This window comes from Lissotriton helveticus, chromosome 7, assembly GCF_964261635.1.
Source record: "Lissotriton helveticus chromosome 7, aLisHel1.1, whole genome shotgun sequence".
NCBI classification, from domain to species: Eukaryota; Metazoa; Chordata; class Amphibia; order Caudata; family Salamandridae; genus Lissotriton; species Lissotriton helveticus.
The window spans coordinates 570,661,135-570,683,775 of record NC_136068.1 but is presented as its reverse complement, the minus strand read 5'-3'; the positions used below and the strand labels follow the sequence as shown (position 1 = coordinate 570,683,775).

General features: G+C 49.5%; 1 protein-coding gene across 6 annotated transcripts in view; it reads right to left on the bottom strand.

Annotated features, from left to right (window-relative positions):
- Window positions 1-395: 395 nt before the first annotated feature.
- The window catches only part of RNF25 (ring finger protein 25), a 115,221-nt gene continuing 92,975 nt past the window's right edge, over window positions 396-22,641 (bottom strand). For all 6 annotated transcript variants that reach the window (XM_078652682.1, XM_078652687.1, XM_078652686.1 and 3 more), the window contains one exon: window positions 396-1,245. In XM_078652682.1, the coding sequence (XP_078508808.1) occupies window positions 466-1,245 (780 nt within the window). In that variant the 3' untranslated portion in view covers window positions 396-465. The remainder of the gene's footprint in view (window positions 1,246-22,641) is intronic.

The following is a 22,641-nucleotide window of genomic DNA, read 5'->3' as shown; positions in this document are numbered from 1 at the left end:
GTTGCTTTTTCTCAGGTTACAGGCTCCAAGAATATGGAATCCTCTGCTCCAAGACATAAGACATTCACATGAGATCTTGAGGGAAACGATGAAGGACTTTTTAGCCATGCAATTTTGAATCCAGTGCCAAGACGCCTCAGGTGGATATAGGTGCATAACAAATTATGTCAGGCAGTCACAGGCAGAGCTAGTCCATGATCATGCTTTGGTCCCATCATAGAGAACTTTAGATGCATTATAATTTCTAATATGGCTAAACAGCTAAACCTCGGAACTAAAAACAAAGCTAAAATAACGCATTCAAAAGAGGGAATCCAACATACAACTGCGGGGCCGCTTAAGGACCAGATCAATCAATCTATATTGTCTCACAACAGTCACATAGAGCAATGAGATAGGCTTGTAAACATATTTTTTTTATTTTGCACAAAAATATATGGGCCAGTGAAGTAAGTGTGCATGCTGCTAGGAAGGGTCTTTGCACTCCAGATCTGTGGGGGATTCCTGCTTTCCTCGCAGATGTTGTCCTTGGGGACGAAAGGCCGGCCCCCTGAATCTTGGCCTCTCCCACCTCCCATCTCCCCGAGTTCGGCGGTAATTCTGGCCTCCCCTAGGCCGCCTCGCCGGATACTCATTAGTAGGAAGGGTAGCATTTTCTATCTCGGTCACCCTTTGTGGCTCTGCTGTTTTGTCTGCAGAAGGACTGCAAGTATCTCCATTCTGTGTTTCTGGGTCACGCCCTGGGCTGCCTCTTCTTTCGTAGTATGAATGGGCTCTGCCATGTCCACCTCTATTAGCATGACCTCTTTTGTCAATATTTGGTATGAATTCTCTGGGTACTGGTGGGCCTCGAACGTAGCTGTATCCATCCATTCTTGCCTCTTGCATTGCACTGGGTGGGGGCCTGCTAAAGCGGGATTGGCCTCTGAACCCTCTCCTTGCACTCCTTGGCCAGCTCCTGTGTTGTCCATTAGTTGTAAAAACCTTGTCGGACTGATCAACAGTCTTCCCAGAAGGCCACGTTGAGCTGCGCGATGTGGCAGTTGGAGGATAATGATCATCTTTGAGGGTGTAGGAATGTTTTTGATTTGTGCATGGGGTACTGTCCGGCAGTTCTTCGGAAGGCAGTCCACAGTCAGCGGAAGACACCGTTCCTTTGGCATCATCAACATTATCAGATGTAAGCGCAGATTCTGTGGGCCCTCCTCCGGTTAGAAGACCATTAGAGGTTTCATCCACTAAAGGCTGAAATTGAAGAGAAAAGGTCAGTCATTGGTGAAAATAATTATTTAAGTCATGCAAAATTCCCAAAAATAACAGCTATTGTATTATGACAGTCACTATTGAGAAGCCTCGCCATATTAGAGGTACAACTGTTCTGCTGTATTGTACAAAACGCACATTTGCCCTACTGTCCTACAGCACACAACTATGTTGCTATATCATGTCAGAGCCCGACTTAATCTTCTCTAGTGTATAGCACAAACATTGTATTGTACTGCAACATTGAAATAGTGCTTACTATCGTTATATGGGGAGCATAAGCGCTTGCATATTAGGGTAGCACACTACACTGTAGCGTGCACGGTTGGAAGTGTGTTGTCTATATTTTGATCCTGTGTGGGAAGTGTTCCGAGTTGAACACCCCTAAGGTATAGTTAAGGGGTTTGGGGATGCACCCCTTAGCAGTTCAACTGATAAAGCGTGAGGGACAGGCACGCAGTTTACGGCTTTCAGTAAACTGTCTACTTTGAGCAGCTTTTCCCATCACCCATCAGCACAGGGTGTGGCATCACAGGATCTCCCATCATCTATCAGCATAGTAAAAGACAAATGGATTTCCCAACATTCATCTACACAGGAAGTGACATCACTTGTCTCCCACCCTCGGCACACTGCGCTCCTCCCAGGACCTACTTAATGGCACCTGCAACATGGGAGCACAAAGGGCAAATCAGTCTGTGCCCTTACCTGCCTGAACTGCACCCAGCACCAGGAACCTTGGTTCCCACTGCTACCCTGCTCTGTGCTCTCAACTCTGGCCCATGCTTGTCGGACTGCTGTTGCATTGCACCACACAACACAGAAGCAGAGTTCACATGTGCCTCCTGCAAGTTTTCATGCACTCTCCCACACACTAGCCCCACCACTCTTGCGCCAACGGCACCCCATACATTCACACAAACCAGACACCCACTCACACAGACCAAAAACCATCCAAACACCACGCCACACTCATGCATGCTCCTCAACACAGGCTTTCTCACCAAACACGCCACTGAGATATGGGAGCTAACGCGTGGTCATGCACCAGACTTGCTCTTCCTCACAGAAACATGGTTAAACCCATCCTCTGCACAAGACATTGCTACAGTCATCTCCACCAGCTACAAGATTGCCAGGCAAGGGGGGCGTGACCAGGCGCCGACAAAAATGGCCGCCTAGAGACCGAGCTCCGCCGGGACCGTCGTTGTCCCCATCAAATCCGACAGTTAATCCTTGCTGGAGCGCACTACCATCGACGCCCCAGCTCCCTCAGGTGAGGTGCTGCATCATCGCACTTCGAGCGGAGCCCCGGGGCCCACAGGGAGTGAAACGCCGCGACCGGAGTTGCGGCGGCTGACCTGGAGTTTAGGTCTGGAGCCCGAGTGCCGGCAGTGACTAAAATCGAGGCCCCGGACTGCGGCCTACATCGAAAGTTAGGCCTTGGTGCGGCGGCGTCTACGGTGGGCGTGGCCGCATCGGGAGTGCCGCGATGAAGCCGCGGCCCTTGCTGGAGCCGGCTATGATTCAGAAAAGGGGGTGGTGATGAACAGAGTGTCTGAATTAAGCAGACCACTCTTACCCAGTCCAAAGATCAGGGCTTGATCCATCACCGTTATTTAGCTCACTGCCCCATCCCAGCTCAGAACCTGCTGGAGCCGGCGGCGTGAAGAAAACTGATGCGGGCGCCTGTTGGGGAGCCTGACGTGCCGGCGGCAGGCCACAGTCCGGCGCTTTTCCCGCATGGTGGGACACTGAATTACTGCCGTGCCGTGCGGACACCCTAAAGACATAAGGTGAAATCCAGCCCTGCGCTACTGTGCTACACGTGTGGGGTTGGAGGCGTGAATGTCGTCGCAATACACTGTGAAGCACTCGACTGGGCACACGGCACCCTGGCAATAGCGGTACACAAGACGCAAGGAGGTCCAATGGCGCCATAATGGTAGAGGAGGCCGGCACCTGTGGAGAACGAGGGCTCTGCACGCGAGCCTGCTTCATCTGAAAGGACATTAGTAGCCTGGGTATACTGAAGCACTGGGCGGCTTTACTGCTGGGAGCATTTACGGGGGCGCCACGGGACAACCGGAGGCAGGCTCGGCCTAGGGTGATGTCCCGCGAGAGACACGTGGCGACATCGGCTGGACACCCTTCTCTGCCACGCGGCCGTACTTGAGAAATTGCGACAACGCGGGACCGGAGGCTGATACTTCCCACGCCGGCGGCACGAACACCTGCTTGAGGAGCGCCTTACTTCGCCATGCGGCCCAAAGGGGGAGCGACGACCCAAACCAACAAACTGGATCAATATGCGGGGCCAATTACGCAGCCGGAATCCGGTGGGGCGGTGAAGGACAACAAGGACCAGGCGGAACCCTTCCTGACCTCCATAATGACCGCAATCCAGACCCTGGGCACCAACCTCGAGACAAAAATGGATAAGATATCTATCGAGGTAAATTTGTTACGCACAGACCTTGGCAAGACCACAGAGAGATCCAAGACCAACGAAGTCGACATCAAGGATCTACAGGCCTCGGAAAAACTAATGGAGAGCAGGGTTAACAAGCTCGTCCACCAACATCGGCAGATGGCCCTGAGGCTCGAGGACCAGGAAGGGAGGGCCCGAAGGAGCAACATCCGCGTGGTAGGTGTACCGGAAGGAACGGAGGGGCAGAGTATGGAGCTATTTCTGGAAGACCTAATCCTCCGCCATCTGAAGCCGAAGAGACTCTCCAAGATTTTCACCATCGAAAGGGCGCACCGCGCTCCGGTCCCGAAACCCAAACCAGGGGCTCCACCGAGACAATCATTGCAAAAGTGCCGAACTATAGGGACCGCGATGCAATCCTCCAGGTAGCTAGACAACATGGAGACCTGCAGTACGAAGGGGCTACCGTCCGATTCTTCCCAGACTTCACGCTGCTTGTCCAACAGGCGCTCTGCTAATTGGGACGGTGGGTAGTTTGGAACCCACAGAGCAGGGAGCAGGGTGGGGGGGGGGTCTGGTTCACAGGGGAGGGAGGGTAATCCACACGAAGTTGGGGGGCAGGAAGGGGAGGGTATCATGCCTGATGTAATGATCACTGTTTGTACTGAATTTGAATGCTGGGAGGGTAGGGGAGTTGGGAAGGTTGTACGGCCACGTGTTGTTACGATGAACAGAGTCGATAAGGTCACCAAGATACAGGCACAGGTCAGCTCACACAGTAACGGTTATGGCTAGGAGATGGGGAAAAAGTCTCAAAGTTCTGAGCTGGAATGTTAACGGGCTAGGAGATAGGCTTAAACGTTACCAACCGGACGCAGTTATGCTGCAAGAGACACATCTTCTGGGGAACACTTGCCAAGTACTCAATAGATGGGGTTACACTCTAGTGACTCACTCCGGCTTCACATCTGGCTCCAGAGGCGTAGGGGTTTTGCTGCGTCGCTCCCTGCCCCTCCACATAGACCGCACAGAGTCAGACCCACAGGGCCGCTTTGCAGCATTGTCTGGGAGATGGGAGGGTTGCAGACTGAATCTGCTTTCTGTGTGTATCACACCTGGCCTCCAAACTCAAGCATACATAGATCTGGGCAAACTACTACTCTCCTTCCCCGACGGTCAATTGGTTATGGGGGGTGATTTTAACGCTGTAGTGTCAGGGACCCTTGACAGACATCCTCCCAGAGACATACCGCAAGGACAGAAATGGCTGGCCGATTTCTTGGAGGCCTTTGGGCTCACAGACGTCTGGCGTCTGCTGCACCCTACTGAGCGGCTTTCACCTTCTTCTCCGGGCCGCACTATTCATTCTCCCGCCTGGATTACATTCTTACTTTACTACAGCACGACAACTGTACAAGAAGCAACACACCTCACCCGTGGCATATCTGACGACTCACCGGTCTTTACACACATAACGTTCGGGACTAAACGGGAGGGCTGCGTCGCGCCAATAAACCCCTGGCATTTGAAGAACGAGGAGATTAGGCAAACGCTGTCCAGGTCAATAACCCAATACTTCGACAATAACGTTGGATCGGTGGACTCCCCGGTAACCCTTTGGGAGGCCTTTAAGGCCGTGCTTAGGGGAGAGGCGCTATCGGCCATCGCAGGCAAGCGAAAGGATAAAGTTAAACAGATTGCTTCCGTGGAGCAGACCTTGCGGTGCTGGAGAGGGACGCCCGTGAAAGTGGGGACACAGACGTGCAACATCGACTGCAGCTCAAAAAGACAGAATACAGGGAACTAGTTACTCAGGCAGCCCAAACAATAGCTCGACACAAGATGGGTATGCTATACGACCAGGGCGACAAAGCTGGGAAACTTATAGCATGGCTTGATAAAAAGCAACAGGCCAATAAAGTGGTGCTGGAAATACACACGGCTTCAGGGACTGTAGTCACGGAACCCCGGGAGATAGTGGCTGAATTTGTGCGCCACTACAAACAGGTCTACAGCCGGGAGTCGGACCGCCCAGAGGAGGACTCGGTGGCCCTATTGACGGTCATCCGAATGCCTGGCTTATCGGACGTCGACCGGGACGCCCTTGAGGCTCCACTCGACGTCACTGAACTCAAACGTGCGATAGCAGACCTTCGCCCTGGCAAGGCCCTTGGACCCAACGGCCTCCCTATAGAGCTGTACAAGCTCAAACCGGACGCCCTAAGTATCCACATGTTTGAAGAAAGCAAGGAGGCGGGACGGTTGCCACGAGACCAAAGACTAGCAACCATAGTGGCCATACCCAAGGAAGGGAAACCTAAAGAGTCCTGCTCCTCATATCGACCTATCTCGCTGCTTAACGCAGAGCCGAAAATCTTAGCCAAAACGCTTGCAAATCGGCTTCAATCAGTCCTGCCCACCCTGGTACACCCAGACCAATCAGGGTTCATGCCCCATCGCAACACGGCACTTAACATTCGACGCCTCAATGGGGTACTTGGGCAATACCACAGGTTACAAGAAGATGCGGTAGTGGTCTCGCTTGATGCCACTATGGCATTTGACACCATAGAATGGCCCTACATGATGGCGGTACTTCGTAAACTGGGCTTCGGCCCCAATTTTATAGCATGGGTCCGTCTCCTATATACGGAACCGCTAGCTCAGGTGTTGGTAAACAATAAGGTCTCTGAGATCGTCATCCTGGAGAGAGGGACTAAACAAGGCTGCCCTCTCTCTCCCCTCCTCTTTGCGCTTTCCCTTGAACCACTTGCCGCCTGGATAAGGCAGGACGTCTACCTTAGAGGGATAGCATTGGCGGAAGGACAAGATCTCCCTATTCGCTGACAATATCCTTTTGTACCTCTCCAAGCCACGCAGGTCTATCATAGCGGCACTTGACATTCTCACGAGTTTCGGACGAAACTCTGGATTTCGTATCAACTGGAGCAAATCACACCTTTATGTACTCCACGGCGACCCTCCGAGGCTCCCCAACACGTGCCCTATTACAGTGGCGGAGGATGGTTTTAAATATCTTGGAGTCTTTGTCTCCACAGACAAGACTACGATGTACGAAAGAAACCTACTGCCACCTTTGAGACGGCTCCAACGGGATACCAAATCCTGGCAGCAACTTCCATTATCATTGCTGGGCCGCGCGGCCCTCTTTTAAAATGATGGCACTGCCAAGATTTCTTTATGCCTTGCAAAATTACCCAGACCTGGTACCTAACTCATATTTTGTAGCGATTGAAGCGGCACAGCGGGCTCTCCTCTGGGCTGGGGCGCCTAGAATCGCGTTGCGTAAACTCACACTGGGATGGTACGACGGTGGGATAGCCCTTCCCGACATCCGCAAATATTACTGGGCTGACCATCTCTCTGCGATTAACCAGGGGGGACACAGTGACGGTAATGACCCCGGGTATGGGATGGACAGGTGGCTACTTCCTGGGGGGGAACTATGAAACTGCACTCTACTCCAGACCCGGTAAATACCGCCTCACGGGACCGACAAAACATTCAGTCCAAATATGGCACATAGCTCAGCGGAAAATCGGGTGGTCGGATGTCCTTACCTTGGCTACTCCACTATGGGTGTCCGAAAAACTAGGCAACTTGGGGAGCACCAAGGGTTCCATAAATGGGACCTTATAGGAATTTCACAAATCAGAGACATATGGGGCCCAAAAGGAATCCACTCTTTTGCCCACTTGCAAGACACACACGAACTAGCACAAACTGAATACTTCAGATACATGCAAGTACAACACTCCCTGCAGGTACACATTCCACCGGGAACGACACTACCTCAGACCTCCCCACTTGAAGATAGACTACTGGATGGACTCATGCCAGAACACGCCATCTCTCTCACGTACAAAAAGTTAATTAATAATCCCCCTGACACTCTCCTTCCCCTTAAGGAAAAATGGGTCGCTGATGGGCTAGAGATTGATGAAGAAGAATGGCTTTATGCTCTGGCCTCCCCTAGGGAGGTGGCGATCTCGGCTAGACTGCAGCTAATCCAATTGAAAATATTGCACAGAGTGTACATCTCATGCACAAGAACACAAATGATGGGTAGGGGTGGAGAAGGGCTCTGCAGGAGGGGTTGTGGTGAGCCGGGCACTTTTTTCCATATACTGTGGGATTGCCCAAAGGTGCGAAAATACTGGAGACGGGTGGTGCAGTGTATGCAAGAAGTGTGGGGAGTAGACATTCGCCCAGAGGCTAAGAGGTGTCTCCTGAACGTCTGGGAGCCCACGGACCTGCCTCCAAGAGGGAAAATCTGGGTGACACTTGGACAAATGGTGGCGGAGAGGAACATCGCTAGACTATGGGGCGCCCCTACCCCACCAAAACTGGTAGACTGGCAAAACGACATCGACTGGTGCATGTTGCAAGAAAAGACTGTGTATGCAACACGAGGGTGCCCTCGGAAATGGGGGGAGGTATGGTCCTACTGGAATGACTTCAGAGGTAACATCTGCGAGCCTCCGCAGGCCCGACAGACTGGCTCGGAAAATATAGATTGAACACTTTCTCTCTACAGCTATATATGTAAGGAATTTACCGTATTGTCATTGTATTATTGGTGTCGTGACAGACTCAAGCATGTAACTTGTTGGCCGCTTTTGTTCTCATTAATCTAAAAAAAAAAAAAAAAAAAAAGATTGCCAGGCAAGACAGTCAGCATGAGACCAGAGGTGGATTCGCCATCATATTCAAAGATACCATCAGCTGCAACACCTACAGGGACACCACCACCAGCTACAAATGGACACGACACCTTATGCTCAGGATATGCATCACAGCCAACTTCTCCCTGGGCAGAGAACACCAGAATTCTGCACCAATTTCGCCAGCAACCTCACACACTTTGTTGCACCCCTCATCATTGCCAGCACCTTCGTCCTCAAGTCCTCCCCGACCCAAACTGTATGGCCCTTCCAGAAAACCTTGCAAACTTTGGCCTCATCCAGCAGTTTACCGAACCCATCCACACCACCAGACACCTATTGGAACAGATTGTCTCCTTAATCAGCAACATCGGATTTGACAAGCCAGCAACTATGCCCTGGACCCGCCCTCGCAGGTTTCAGCATATCCATCCTGTACCTCCACTGAAAATACATGCTGTAGATAGAAAAGAATCACAGAAGGGGGAGGGGCTTCCACCCTCTCTGCGCATCGGCTCGAGCACACCACGAACATGCCAAAAGCCATCAAGAACCTTAACAGCTGGATCACTGCATGCACAAACATCTTGGCTCCTTTCAAGCACAACCCAATGGCAAGAGACCAAGAATAACTCAGGCTGACGAAATGCCATTGCAAGCAACTGGAGTGTATATGTAGAACAAGTCAAGACACCACTGATAAAGACATCTTCAAATCAGTCCTAAGAAGCTACAGCCAGCAGATACGGTAACCAAGCGCACACTTCTTGCAAATCCCACCGATTCCGGCACTAACAGCAGCAAGGAAATCTTCACCATCAAAGATTTCACAACGCCACCTGGCGCCTCCAGCAACATCATTCCCTCACAAGATCTTTGTAACAAGCTCGCAGAATTCTTCTGTCACAGATTCACCTCAATATACAGCATCTTTGATCCTCAAGTGGACCCAATCACCCTCGCAACTCAACCGTCCATAACGGCCAAAGAATGAATCCTGACCTTGTGGCCCGCTGTCATCACCATCTAAATCACAGCTACCACGAAGACCATCCACTCCGATGGCCCTTGCCCCCACCACGCCATCACCAAAGGACCCTTTCTGATCAGCGGAGCACTAACACCCATCCTTAATGACTCCATTAAAGTAGCCACATTGATTGATACTTAAAAACATGCCACCATCATGCCCCTGCTCAATAAACCATCAGCTGAACCAGCCACGCTTTAAGTACACAAGAATCTCCCTTCTACCAGACCCGGCAAAGGTCTTCGAGAAACTAATCAGCAGATGCCTCACCGTCCACCTCAGCAACCATCTGCTCCTCGACATCACTAAGTCTGGATTCAGGCCCAAACACAGCACAGAAACAGCACTTCTAGCCACCACAGATGACATCTGTATGATCCTTGACAGAGGAGACATGGAACCCTCATTCTCCAGGACCGCTCTACAACATTTGACATGGTCTTAAACCCCATTCTCACCAGGTGCCTGCATGAAACTGACATTGAAGGACCATCTCTCCGCTAGATCTGCTTTAAATTAATGGACAGAACAAAAGATGTCAGCCTTTCACCGTACTCCTCGGAAGCCAGCAAATTAATCTGTGGAGTGTCTCAAGGTTCATCACTCATCCCCACCCTCTTCAACGCATACATGATCCCTATGGCCACCACCATGTGCACAAACATCAACATCCTCTCCTATGCAGACAACACATAATTCATACTCTCCCTCAAGGAAAACACCCCAACAAAAGAAACAAGTTCTTCGCCTGAATGACCTTAGTCACTAACTGGATGAAAGTCAACTGTCGCAAGCGCAACACTGACAAGACAGATTTTCGGCAAGAACACCTCACCATGGGACTCAAACTGGCAGCCAAACTCTGACCCATTCCCCCACTCAGCGCCCATGCCAGGAACCTCAAAATATTACTCACAGCAAACTGGAGATCACTGCATCCTGTTTTCATGCCCTGAAGGTGCGGAGTAAGAACTTCAATTGGCTCCCAAGCAACACAAGAAAGATTTTCATGCTCTAGTCACCAGCAAGTTGGACTACAGAAACGCCTTCTACACCACCATCACCAAGCACTCGCTAGAAGACTACAAACCACTCAGAACTTGGCAGCCAGACTCATTCTCAGACTCCCACACAGAACTCACATCACACCACACCTCAGGGAGCTCCACACGCTCCTGATACACATACATGATTATTTAAAACGCCTCACACACACACACACATACATTCAAGGAACTACAACTTAGGACCCACCTACCTCAAAAGTCATAGCTCATTCCACCAATCACCAAGACACCAATGCCCCGCAGGACTTCTATTCACACACATTTCACGCATACACAGAACCAGATCAAGACGACGGCCGTTCTCTACATTGCCCTTATAGCATGGAATGGACTTCCACTCCACATCAGAGCCTTCTACTCTCTTCTTGGATTCTGCAAGAAGTTGAAGGCCCAGCTTTTCAATTTATCAAACACCACAGGCAGGCCTGGGCGGAAACACACATGCTCATATACAAGATACCCTTGCTGTGATGATGCACTTTACAAATACAAATAACGTAACAGCTCTTCAGGTCCCTTTTTGATATTTCTTATGCCCATAGTCCAATTAGCTGGTTACTGTAATGGGGTGGCCATTCTGAGATAGTCTGTTTAAAGTTTATGGTAATAAACAAGTATTGGTTCTCAGGCGACATGATGGAGAGAACCTGGACTGTAAAGTCACATACAGCCTGACCGCTAAACTTTCAGGCTGTTACAACTGAATCCTCCTGCCCAGATCAAATAGACTGTTCGCGGGCTGGACTTAAAGAAGCATTCTAAAAAGTTTTCGATCTCACCAAAAGGTCCCTCCCGCATTATAATTCAAAAATATAATAGTAATAATTTATCAGCAAAATGTCAAAAGTGGACTCCAAAGTACAGTGGATAATGCCCCAAAAAAAGGAAGACCACACCTTTTCCACACAAATCACTGTGAGGTTAACAGATATAAATGTTGCTAGACCACCTTTTGCTCTACCTATATTAGAAGGGGTTGCATACTGGAAGAAACCATACTAATCAACATTGTAAAATTCTTCCCTCATCCAAGTCTTCTAACAACAAATGATACTGAACTTTTTCATAAAAGATAACCAGTCATCATTATGTAGTTTAAATCAAGCGCCATGGGTATTCCACAATGTGAAAAGAATGCCATCTGTAGAAACACAAGACAGATCGCAACTAGCTCTAGTCTTGGTGTCCGGAGTTAAGATAGTGTCAGGAGATGGGATTTGTTGTACTTTGAGACATTTATTATGAACCCCAGTGTGTGAAAAAGGGAGACTGTCACCAGAATCTGAAACAGGCAATCTTTTCTGCTTGCACGCAGATTATTGCTCATCTTGGGTGAGCAGCTACCACTGCTAGCCATTTTGTGAAAACCCTTGCAGCTGTGGTGACCTCAAAGGGTAGAACCTTGAACTGATAGTGTTGACAACTTACCCCGAATTGCAGGCAGCAGTGATGAGCTACATGAATTGGGATGTAAAAATAGGCATCTTTCGGGCAAGAATGGACATGAAATGGCCTTGTCGCAGTAGTGGGATGGCATCCTGTAGTGTTACCATATGAAAGTTTTCTGACTGAATGTACCCGAGGAGGACGGAGGCCGAGGAGAGGTCAGAAGGAGCCATCATTCTTGGGGATTAGGAAGTATAGGGAATAGAATGTGTTGCTCTAGTGTCGCTGGGGTACATGATTTATGGCTGCCTTGAAGACAAGAGCTAGAAATTCTTCTTGTAAACGTTTGAGATATTCAAGTCTGAGGATGTGGGTGCATGGGGGAACATTTGGTGGGGTTGCTATAATCTCTAGATAGTAGCTGTGCGCTAGAAGAGAGAGCACCTATTTGTCTGTGGGGATATCTTCCCAATGGGGGAGAAATCCCTGTAGTCTTCCTCGGACATGCGTATGATCAGGTGGAATGCTGGGAAAATAATCTTTTGGAAGCAGAGGCTACCTTGATGGGAGAGCCTCTGAAGTGGTTACCCTGAAGGAGCCCTTTGAAAAAACCTTGCCTGCACGGCTTTGAAAACCCTACTAGCGGCCCTGGTATGAACAAGAAGGTTCTTGGGAGCTGTTCTTGGAACCTCCTCTGCATTGGTGTTTGCAAAAGTACTTTCTACCAGAAGGTGTCTGCAAGGCGCCCATGGTCATTGTGGTCTCGCTGTCCATTTTTAAAATCTTTTTAAGCATTGAGTCCACATGCAGTCTGAGGAGGTGATCCCCATCGAACGGCAGGTTAATGAGGTGCTTCTGCACCTCAGGTTTGAAAATCGACACTCCGAGCCAGGAATGGTGCAGTGAAATGGAGGAGGTGTTGACTCCCCCTTACAGTAGTATCAGCTGCATCCAAGACACACCTAATGCTGGCATTTGACATAGCTTTATCTTGCTTCACTAGCTGTTGTCTCTTATTCCAATATTGGCCTGGAAGGTGCTGCAAGAGAGATACCATTTCCTCCAACTGAGCCCTGTCATATCTAGATAGGAGACCACTGAATTAGCGATGCACCAGGGTGTTACCAAACCTACCGCTACCAGTTACCCTGCACCATCAATTTGCTTACTCTCCTTATCACAAGGTGGTGCGACCTCTGCGGCTTGGGCTGCTGCCCATTTCCTAGCAGTGATGACAATTAATGAATCTGGAGGGACATGAACCCTGATGTACAGTAGGTCAGAGGGAGATGGGTTGTATTTTTTCTCAATACGTGGCATAACCACGCAATATTTTACCGGCTTGAGCATGGGGAGATACTGGAAAGATCGCTTGGTCTTAGAGAGGATCTTCAAGAAGAAAATACTCTTCCTCCGTGTTAGTGTACAAATTCACCTTGTGGTAGGTCGCAACTCTCTGAATGACACTATGGTATGCATGTGTGTCATCGGCTGGATAAGCACTAATTGAGATGTGCTCCAAGTCTGGGTCTGTGGGAGGATCAATGTTGTAATCCTACCAAGGATAACCGGATGTTTCCTGGTACAGGGAAGCGATATCTTCAGTTGGTCAATAAGGGCTTAGACTGCTGGTGTCTTAATAGGACTGTGGAAACCTACATGGGGAGTGAATGGGAGATTGTGGTGATGGTGGCGTAGGAGGCGGAGGTGAAGATGGCGGTCTAGCCGGGAGTCGGTGACTCACCAATGTCGTCGTCCTGTTCTTTGGCAGCCAGTATAGGCTTCCACGAAGATGTCTCTGAAGTTTACTGAGCCATCTTTGTACATATTGACTATCTCTGCGTTGATGAAGTCTCTTAACTGTGGGTCACCGAGCGGCAATCGCACCGTTGTTTGTGATTCGGCGACAGACACAAGTTGCAGACTGTGAGCAGAACTGTCCAGGCATATTTAGAGTAGTACTGGGGGAAATCTCCTAAAAGGCATCAGTTCCATCACCTCAAACAGTTCTTCATTCTGCGAATGGAGACTGAAGCATATAATGTTCCGAAGAGCCCCTTGTTGAACTGAAAAAATACAGCTGGAGTCGACGTATTGTAATGCTTTGAAGATTGTACTTGGGGTGGAAATCAGCAAACTCAAGACCATAACAGGAAACAACAAACATAAAAACCGGGAGCTCACCACGTCACGTCCAAACCAGATGGCAGAGAAAATGGAACAAAGGAGTTGGTGACCACGTGCAACAACACCTGGAGGTGGAGTCACCAAGACCTCATAACTCCAAAGACTTCTTTGAAGAAAAACAACTTGCAATGTCTGAGCCTAACACTAGAAGGCAGGAGAATGCACAGCATGTGTATCTACAACCACACATGATATGAACACAGTGTGCCACTAGGATTCACTAAAGGATTATTTGTGTTTCAACAAGGAGCTACAATGTATGTCACGTCCAAATATAAATGCAAGACATCAGACAGTTTTAACAGAGAGGTGCTCCTAGTGACAGCGCAAGCGAAGTAGTGAATCACTGTTACAAACACAGTGCATAGACAATATATACATAAGTCCAAACCATTAGGACATATTCCTTAAAATCCAGACAAGTAAACATTCAAGATTGTAATAGGTCCAGTCATGAATGAATGGTTAGGACCAAAACGTCAACGTTTTGACACCCTCAGAGTGATTTGCACGGCGTCTTTCTCAGGATAAAACAAACTGGTAGCAAGCTGATTACGGAATTCTGGTGTAATCATAACACACATCCAAGAAACCAGTCATCATGACCTTATATATATATCATTCTGATTGCTTCCACGGCTCACACATCATGTTGATTTTGCAACTCATATACCAAGGTTGCATCGGGTGATGTGTGGCTACTGCAACCACATGCTCTCTTGTAGAGTCAGTGTTTTCAGAATAGGAATTATGAACAACTTGAGAGAGACAGTGTGAGCTGCAAACACAAACATTTTCTGTGGTCCTACTAGTTGTGAGGGCCTCACAACTAGATTTACTAAGTTTCTTTCCAGAAGTCTGAAAATCCCAGTTTTCATTAGTGGGGGACTTACAGCAAGAAAAGGAATATATACATAGTTAGAAATGTTCTGGTGTGCCATAAATGTATCTGGTCTTGGTATATGCTTCAGACAGGAGCAGCTGAAAAACTTAACTTTGGTGTAAAAAATAACTTGCCAAGCACAGTATTATTAGACAGATACGTGGTTGCCAAAGAACACTGTTGCACAGGCTGCAAGCGTCACCTCACATTACAAATGAATATGCTACTTACCAGTATGCATCTGTTCTTGGCATGTAGGGCTGCTAACATTCATATCTTAGCATTAGATCGCCGCCTAGTGTTGGGTCCGGATGTTCGCACATTGTTGTCCTGGAAGAGTCTTCGAAGTATCCTGAGATAGGTGGCTCCTCCCCTGGACTACAGTGGGCATGGGCATCGGCTCCATCCCCAGATTGTTTTTCGCCATTGTGGCAGGAGATGGAGTGAAAAGTGTAAAGGATGTCCATGCTAATGAATAAATACAATAGTATATCTGCAGCTGCGACAGGCACCGGGGAGGAGGGCGGGCGATATGAATGTTAGCAGCCCTACATGCCAAGAACAGATGCATACTGGTAAGTAGCATATTCAGTTCGAGGCATGTGGGCTGCTAAATTCACATCTTAGCATAGAATACATAGCAGTCCCTCCATCAGCGGCGGTTGCCCGTGCCAGCTGCAGAAACCTGAAAAAGTGTTTTGAGAACAGCCTGTCCTACAGCAGCTTGCTGCTTGGAATGCACATCAACACAGTAGTGTTTTGTAAAGGTGTGTGGTGTAACCCACGTGGCTGCTCTGCAAATATCCTCTAAAGGAATGTTCCCTAGGAAAGCCATGGATGCCCCCAGTTTGCGTGTGGAGTGCGCCCTTGGGGGTATTGTTAAAGTGCGCTTGGCCTTTTGATAACATATCTGGATGCACTTAACAATCCATCTGGCTATCCCTGCTTTGGAAATAGGGTTGCCTTTGTGTTGTGGTGCGAAGGCAACAAAAAGTTGTTTTGTCTTTCTAAAGGGTTGTGTTCTGTCTATGTAGTACATCAACGCCCTCCGTACATCTAAGGTATGGAGCATTCTTTCTGCCACCGTCTGCGGGTTTTGAAAGAAAGCTGGCAAGTCAATAGTTTGGTTGAGATGAAACTGTGACACCACCTTCGGAAGGAATTTGGGGTTAGTGCGTAGCACTACCCTATTTGGATGAATTTGAATGAATGGCTCTTGGATTGTGAGCGCTTGCAGCTCACTGACACGCCTCAGAGACGTAATAGCTACCAGGAAAGCTACTTTCCACGTAAGGAACTGGAGTTCACACGAGTGCAGTGGCTCAAATGGCGGTCCCATCAGTCTGGTGAGAACGACATTGAGGTTCCACACCGGAGCTGGCGGTGTTCTTGGGGGGAATGACTCGTTTCAGACCTTCAAGGAAGGCTTTAATGGCGGGCACTCTGAAGACAGAGAGATGCTGCCTGTTTTGAAGATAAGCCGCTATGGCGGATAGATGTATCCGAATGGAAGTGTACGCTAGATTGCACTTGTAAAGATGCAACAGATAGCAAATGATGTTGGGGATAGATGCATCTAGCGGGTTGATGTCATTGGCTGTACAGTAAATGACAAAACGCTTCCATTTCGCAGCATAGCATGCTCTGGTAGTTGGCTTCCTTGCCTCCTTGATGATGTTCATGCATTCTGGAGGTAGGTTAAGGTATCCAAACTCTAGGACTTCAGGAGCCAGATCGCCAGGTTGAGCTGTTGCGGATCTGGATGCTGAATTTCTCCATGGTTCTGCGTTAAAAGACTGGGCGTGAGGCGCAGTCTTTGATGCGGCACCACTGAGAGTTCGAGGAACGTGGTGTACCAAGCCTGGCGCGCCCACGTTGGAGCAACTAGGATGAGAGTCATCGCGTGTTGCCTTAGCTTTCTTGCGACCAGCGGTATCAGAGGGGCTGGCGGAAAAGCGTACGCAAATTTGCCTGACCAGTTCATCCATATCGCATTCCCCTGCGACTGTGGGTGAGGGAACCTGGCGGCAAAGTGTTGGCATTTTGCGTTTTCTTTTGTGGCAAACAGGTCTATCTCCGGATGACCCCACTGCTGGAAGTACGGGTGGAGGACAGATGGGTGTATCTCCCACTCGTGCATTTGATGGCTGTACCTGCTGAGCAGATCCGCCATCTGGTTGTCCTTCCCTGGGAGGTGTTCTGCCATGAGGAAAATGTTCCTCTGAATGGCCCACTTCCACATGCTCTGAGCCAGATGAGACAGCTGTGGCGAGTGGGTGCCTCCCTGCTTTTGAATGTAGTACATCGCAGTCATGTTGTCCGTCCGGACTAACACTACCTTGTTGCACAGACGTACAATGAAGGACTTGATCGCCATGAAGATTGCCATCAGTTCTAGATAGTTGATGTGCATCTTTTGCTGCTGCGTCGTCCATAGTCCCTGCACTGTGTAAGTGAGCAGATGAGCTCCCCATCCCTGGAGAGATGCGTCCGTTGTCAGGATAATCTGCGGCACAGGCTCTTGGAACAGTCGGCCCTTGCAAAGGTTGTGTGGAGTCCACAAATGCAGAGAGTCGTATGCCCGACTGGTAACCAACACTAGGTCTGTCAATTGCCCATGAGCCTGTGTCCACTGATTCGCTAAGCACTCCTGGAGCGGGCGCATATGTAACCGTGCGTGAGGGACTATGAAGATGCAGGAGGCCATCATGCCTATCAACTGCATGAATACTCTCGCCGGAAGCGAGTGTTGTGGTCTGAACTTTTGGATCAGAGACTGCATGCTGTCTATCCTGACCTGGTTTGGCTGAGCCATGGCCGTCAGGGTGTTGATCGTCGCACCTAGGAACTGCCGGACATGTGCTGGTTGTAGATGCAACTTTGGGTAGTTCAGCGAGAAACCCAGATCGTGAAGAAGGTGAATTGTAGTCGACATGTCCGCGGCGCACTGTCGTTCCGACTTGGCTTGCACGAGCCAGTCGTCGAGGTAGGGGTAGACATGGATGTTCTGCCTCCTGAGGTGCGCTGCTACTGTCGCCAGACACTTGGTAAACACCCTTGGGGCTGTGGTGACTCCAAAGGGTAAGACCTTGAACTGGTAATGCTTGCCTTGAATAGTGAACCTGAGGTATTTCCTGTGGGACGGGTGTAGTGGAATGTGGAAATAAGCATCCTTGAGATCTAAGGTTGCTAAGAAGTCCCCTTGGTTTAGCAAGGGAAGAATCTGCTGCAGTGTAAGCATGTGGAAATGTTCTGACAGTATGTACAGGTTGAGGGGGCGTAGATCTAGAATGGGTCTGAGAGATCCGTCCTTCTTTGGAATAAGGAAGTACAGGGAATACACCCCTGTGCCTTCCTCTCTCACCGGCACGAGCTCGATTGCTCCTTTTTGCAGCATCACCACTACTTCCTGCTGCAATAAGAGCAAGTGCTCTGCGGACATAGGCCTTTGCCTTGGCGGGATGTTGGGTGGAGTGGATTTCAACTCTAGGCAATAACCATACTGGACTAGTTGTCGCACCCACCTGTCTGTGGTGATGTTTCTCCAGACGGGCAGGAACTGCTGCAGTCTCCCCCCGACAGGTGTTAAGTGGTCGGGGGGCAGTGAGAGAGAGTCACTGTTTGCTTGGGGTAGAGGAGCGGGAGCTGTTGTTTCCTCTGCCGCGACCTCTGTTGCTGTTATTTCTGTAACCTCCCTTGTTCTGCTTTTGGAACGAGGATTGTGCTCCACCTTTTGAGAACTGAGATTGTTGACCCATTTGTCCTCTGGTGACTCCACGTGCACCTGAGCGACGAAAATTGTTGCCACGAAACTGTTGCGACTGGAGGGCCCCCATGGACTTAGCAGTTTCTGTGTCTTTTTTTATTTTTTCTAGGGTGGTGTCAACATCTGGACCAAACAGACTATCAGGATTGACTGGCTGATTAAGAATGGTTGTCTGAATATCTGGTTTAAACCCCGAGATGCGGAGCCACGCCTGTCGTCTTAGCATAACGCTAGTGTTGATAGCTCTAGCAGCTGTGTCTGCGGCGTCAAGTGCACACTTGATGGCTGCGTTTGAGATTAGCTTCCCCTCCTCAATAAGCAGTTTGGTGCCTTCTTGGAACTTTGGAGGCAGGTGTTGTATAACCTGTTCTAGGGTGTCGTAATGCGCCCTATCGTAACGTGCTAAGAGTGCCTGTGTATTGGCAATGCGCCAAAAGTTTGCGGCCTGCGCAGCTACTCTTTTGCCCCCTGCCTCTAGCACTTTGGACTCCTTATCCGGGGGAGGAGCTTCACCCGTTGTCTGGGAGTTGGCACGTTTCCTGGCATTGGCGACCACAAGAGAGTCCAGTGGCAACTGTCCCCGAATGTATGCGGGGTCCGCAGGTGCAGGTCTGTACTTCTTTTCAATGCGTGGATTGACCACTCGTGCCCTGGTAGGCTCCTTAAAGATATCCCCCGCATGCTTGAGGACTCCCTTAAGCATAGGCAGCGTTTTTACTGTCCTTTCAGAGACTGAGAATGTGTCGAAAAGGAAGTCTTCTTCTATCGGGTCAGCATGCATGTCCACATCATGATTGGCCGCTGCCCTCTCAAGTAGCGCATGAAAACCTGCTGAATCCTCAGTTGGGGATGCACGTGCATTAAAAAGCTGCGGGTCCTGCCCCACATTTTGGGTGCCCTGGTCACCAGTGTCATCATATGAATCCGGTTGTGCATCTGGTTCATTGATAGGGAAATTGTATTGCTCATCCTCATCATACCCCTCACCCGCAGAGTGTTCTGGTGAGGGAGTAGGGCTCCGTCTTGGAGGAGGCTGGATTGGTTCTGTGAGGCCTGAAGCATCAAGGGGCACCCTTTTCTTTTTCAGTGGGATGACATATGAGTCCACTGACTCTGAAGATATTTTCCTCTTATAGAGGGTCAATTTGCCGGTGTCTGCGTCGATGAAATGCTCTGAATCATCCTCTGATTCGAGTACCCGACGTGGAAGTGGGCCAGCCGTTGAAGAAACCGTCTTCTTCGGTGCCGATTTGGTGGAAAAGGCTTTCGGCGCCTCCTTTGGCGGCAAAACAAAGAGAAGTTTGCCAGAAGGCTTCGCTGGATTGTCCGCTTGTGCCTTCGGCGACGAAATCGGAGCCGACGGAGCAGAGGCCTTCTCCCTAATTCGCTGTAGTGATGCGGCGACGAGGGACGCCTCACTCTCAGTTGGTTTTGGAGCCGACGAGGATGTTTTGACCTTTCCCTCGGATCCGACGTCTTTGTGGGCCTTGTGGGCTTTCGACGCGGATCCCGCTGTCACCGACCCCGAGTCCTGGGACCGGTGCGCAGACGTGCCAGTCTTCGATCCGTGCGCCTGCGTAGACTCCGTGGAGCCGGCCTTTGCGGGCTTGGACGGCGGCGCCGATGTTGATCCGTGCCGACCATCTTTTTTAGAGGACCCCTCCTCCGGCGTCGATTTCGAATGAGCAGCAGCGGAATCGACGGACTTCTTCGACTTCTGCGGACCGGAGGTCGACGGAGTCGATGGATTAGCGGGTACAGTCGTTTTCGCTGGCACGGCAGCCATCTTAGGGACGCTCGAGTCCTTAAGTTTCGGTTTCGTTTTCGGGTCGGCCATTTTAGATGGAGCCGATCCCGATGCTTTCGGTTTCGGTTTCGATACAGTCTGCTCAGCAAGTAAGTCCGTGGCCGGGCCAGAAGGCGGGGCTGTGGCTTGCGGCATGGGGTCGTGGGTAAGGCCTACAGGCGATCCCGTGACCCGGTCGGTATCCTCGAAACCTTCGGGGCAGAGCTCGTCCCCTGAGCTATCCGCCGCGGCCCTATAAATCTCTTCGTCGTCTCCTACCTCGTCGACGTATTCAAGGCCTTGACCCACGACTCAGTCGTCGTCTACCGGATCCGCCTCGACCTCCGTCTCGGGTGGGGAGATCTGAAGATGATGGCCCTGGTCCTCTTCATCTTGGTCGCCGAAGATGTTTTCCGGATCCGGGGCCGCTTGTCTAGCTTCCATGCGCACCGCGCGCCGAAGCTTGAGAGTCTTCTTAGAGCGGAACTGTGCACAGGCCTTGCACTTGCCGTCGTCGTGGTCAGGCGAAAGGCATTTGTTACAAACGGGGTGTAGATCGATGTGTGGGTACTTGGACCCACAAAGCGGGCAGTATTTAAACGGGCTCCGCTCCATGTCTGAAAAGTTTTGCAGTCGAGTCGCGATGAGAAGGCCTCAAAGTTCGAAAAGCGAAACAAGACTCCGCTTATTCCGGCTCCAAGAGACGGAAGACTCGAGACCGTGCGCAGACAATACCGACGCAAAAAGCGAGGCCTTTTGGCCGCTAAAAGTTAGTTTTTTCTCGGTTTCGACAGAGAGACGTCGAGACCACATCCGAACCCAATGGCGGAAAAAAACAATCTGGGGATGGAGCCGATGCCCATGCGCACTGTAGTCCAGGGGAGGAGCCACCTATCTCAGGATACTTCGAAGACTCTTCCAGGACAACAATGTGCGATCATCCGGACCCAACACTAGGCGGCGATCTAATGCTAAGATGTGAATTTAGCAGCCCACATGCCTCGAACCAAGGGTTTTATTAAACATCATATCAAACCACTTATCATACAACAAGTAGGATAATTCTGAGCAGCATTTACCTCTTCAGGGGTTTAAGATAGTACTCCATATTCACAATAACGAGGCTTAGAAAATCCGCATGCTCTCCTAAAGGAGCCTGGAATGTTAGACAACATTCGAATGCTACAGTTCCAATTGACAAATCCTAACTGAACTTCTCCACCTTCCTTGGAGAACAGAAACTGTATACATCTCTTATATTTTGAACGCGCCTGTGTCAAGAAATAGCACCTGCAAAGCACACATTGTTGTGTACGGAAACGAGAAGTGATTGGATCATTGGGGGAAATGAGCTGTATCAGAAGCTGTTGGATCTAAAGAGTGTTCACTTTTCAGCACTCACTATGCAGAAAGGGCAAAGCAACAAATACATTTCCATGAAATATGCACTTAGCCAAGAAAGCCATTCCTCGAGATGGCACACTCCAATTATCACACGTCAGTTGTTGCGACTTCGGTCAAATCCCATCTAGACAATGGCACTTCAATGTACCTAGAATTGCTCGAAAACTCTTAAGAGGGCTTCAATGAGTACTGAATGCTGCAGCACGTCTTATTTCTGGCATATTCTTATGTGACCATATCTCCTCCATCATGTCCGGTCTGCACTAACTGCCAAGAAGGAAAGCAAGTCTATTCAAATTAGTGGTCATTGCCCCTTGTGTGAATCCCGCCATTGCTCCTGTTGCCTAACCTCCAAGTTTCAGCTACACATGCCTCAGCGCATGCTGCATCCATCAGTTAGAATCTGTTAGACGTTCCCCTGGTTAAAGCTTTTTCGGCAAAATTTTTCTCTATGGCCACAGCTATTGTTTGATCTTTCTTTGCTCACTGTCTTTCGCATTAAAAAATAAAATAAAAACTGTACTTCTAAGGCTTCATTAACCTAAAAGCTTGTTTTGTATTTTTACTGATGGCAGAGGTCATTATTTTATCCTCTACATAGTCCGGAAATCCCAATGTATGAGAACTAAACAATTAACTACCACATAATAAGAACACACAGACTTGCATTCAGCTCATCAAAGCATCATATGCATATGGCTTTCTTACAGTTGCACCATCAAGACATCCATAAGCTACCTGAATATCAAACTA